General features: G+C 61.4%; 1 protein-coding gene across 1 annotated transcript; it reads right to left on the bottom strand.

Moving 5' to 3' along the window:
- Nucleotides 1–256: 256 nt before the first annotated feature.
- On the bottom strand, nt 257–1,512 carry H310_04349 (hypothetical protein; the record flags this gene model as incomplete). The annotated part of the gene is made up of 2 exons (XM_008868666.1): nt 257–1,191; nt 1,234–1,512. 2 exons carry the CDS (start codon nt 1,510–1,512, stop codon nt 736–738), a joined length of 735 nt encoding a protein of 244 aa, XP_008866888.1. The 3' UTR covers nt 257–735.
- Between the last annotated feature and the right edge of the window lie 127 nt (nt 1,513–1,639).

Raw genomic sequence — 1,639 nt, 5'->3', positions numbered from 1 at the left:
CTGTGGCAACGACCTTGTCATGTCTACTACCGACCACTCCGAGTCGGATGGTCAGACCGAGCGTGCCAACCGCGCGCTTGAGGATATGTTGCGCGCGTACTCGGTAGACCAACCTTCTGCCTCGTGGGCCACGCTCCTTCCCCACGTGTCTTTGCGTACAACACGTCCGTCGAGGCTTCTACGGACGTCTCACCCCACTATGCTGTTCATTTACAGCACCCTCGTATCCCTCAACTCCTCGACAGTCCCGTTTCAGGGGGAGAGATGCTTCCTGCTATTTCTCCGGCGATCGAAGCCATCGCCGCGACCTTCCAGTGCGTTCCGTCCAGGACTTGACGGCCCTCCTTGCCCATCGTCAATCTGTGTTGCAACAGATCAAGGACAACCTCGCGCTCGCTCAGCAGCGGCAAGCGACGCACTCCGACCGCCGTGGTCGTTCCAATTTGGCGACCTTTTCTGTCGGCGATCTTGTCCTCCTCCACAAAGCGGCCCTCCCCGATCACACCTTTCGTGCACGCGCCCCTGGAGCCAGCGCAAATGTCAAACTGCGTTCCACTTGGCACGGCCCGTTTGCCGTTCTTTATGACGTGAGTTCGACTTCCTACAAACTCGAACTTCCCCCCGATTGGAGCGTGCATCCGACCTTTTATGTCGGCAAGCTTAAACGTTACCATGCGCCTACACCTGCACCTCCTACGACGCCAGACGAAGCGCCCTCCACTCCTGTGGCGCCCTCTACCCCTCCTCTTGGTCGTCTTCTTCCGCCGGACGCTGATCTTCGGCCGGAGGCGACGGTGCCACGATGTGCGCTGACACCTGACGCTCTTCCACGTTTTCACGCCACTCCATCGCCTCCGCCCTCAGGCGGGCGCGCTCCGTCCGAAACGCGGGCAGCATCGGACGTTGACCTTGCACCGGACCCGCCGCTGCAGGTTCCGTCTTCATTCCTCCATACCCACGGTCGCGGTCCAGCGCCATCGACCGCCCCGACTCTTGCCGCCCAGCCAGCCGCGGATCCTCTGGGGGATTTCGCGTCCTTCCCGTTGGTAGGGGAGACGCTCCCAGCACCCCTGCTCGCGAAATCGACGGCGCCACCCCCGTCGTCGTTGACACTACACTCGACCGCACCACGGGTGGTGCAGTCGAAATGGACGAAGGGTGGACGACAGCTTGCCGTCGCAGACGGTTCATCTACGCGATGGTTGTCAGAAGCTGCGGTCCGCTCCAAGTTACCTCGCGTTCACGCCGCGTTCCTGCGCGAACTGCGATCCGCGCGACAAGCTCGGCAGATAGTTGCCCGTAAATCGATCGACGGGTCAAAGCAAAATTTGCCAAAGACCCGGCCAAGGCCCCCACAGTCGTCGGCCAACCCACACGCCGATTCTTCTGCCGACCCGCGTTTGGTCGCAGCAACGAGTACACGAACACGGTAATGTACTCCAACAACGTCTCGCCTTCACACAGGTCGACGTGCCCCACGTCGAGCACCCAACCTGGATCGCCTTCGCGCATGCGATCTTTGAAGCGCGTCCATCAGCGGCCACCAGCGGCCACCATCGTCATCGTGGCCACGGCGTTCAACATCCACACGACGTGGCGCTCGAAGTCGTCGTGAGTTCGTCCAAATTCGGCCAAGCAC

The sequence above is a fragment of the Aphanomyces invadans genome (assembly GCF_000520115.1).
Source record: "Aphanomyces invadans strain NJM9701 unplaced genomic scaffold supercont1.7, whole genome shotgun sequence".
NCBI lineage: Eukaryota > Oomycota > Saprolegniomycetes > Saprolegniales > Verrucalvaceae > Aphanomyces > Aphanomyces invadans.
Note: the sequence above shows the minus strand (reverse complement) of the source record. Positions and strands in the feature narration are given on the sequence as shown.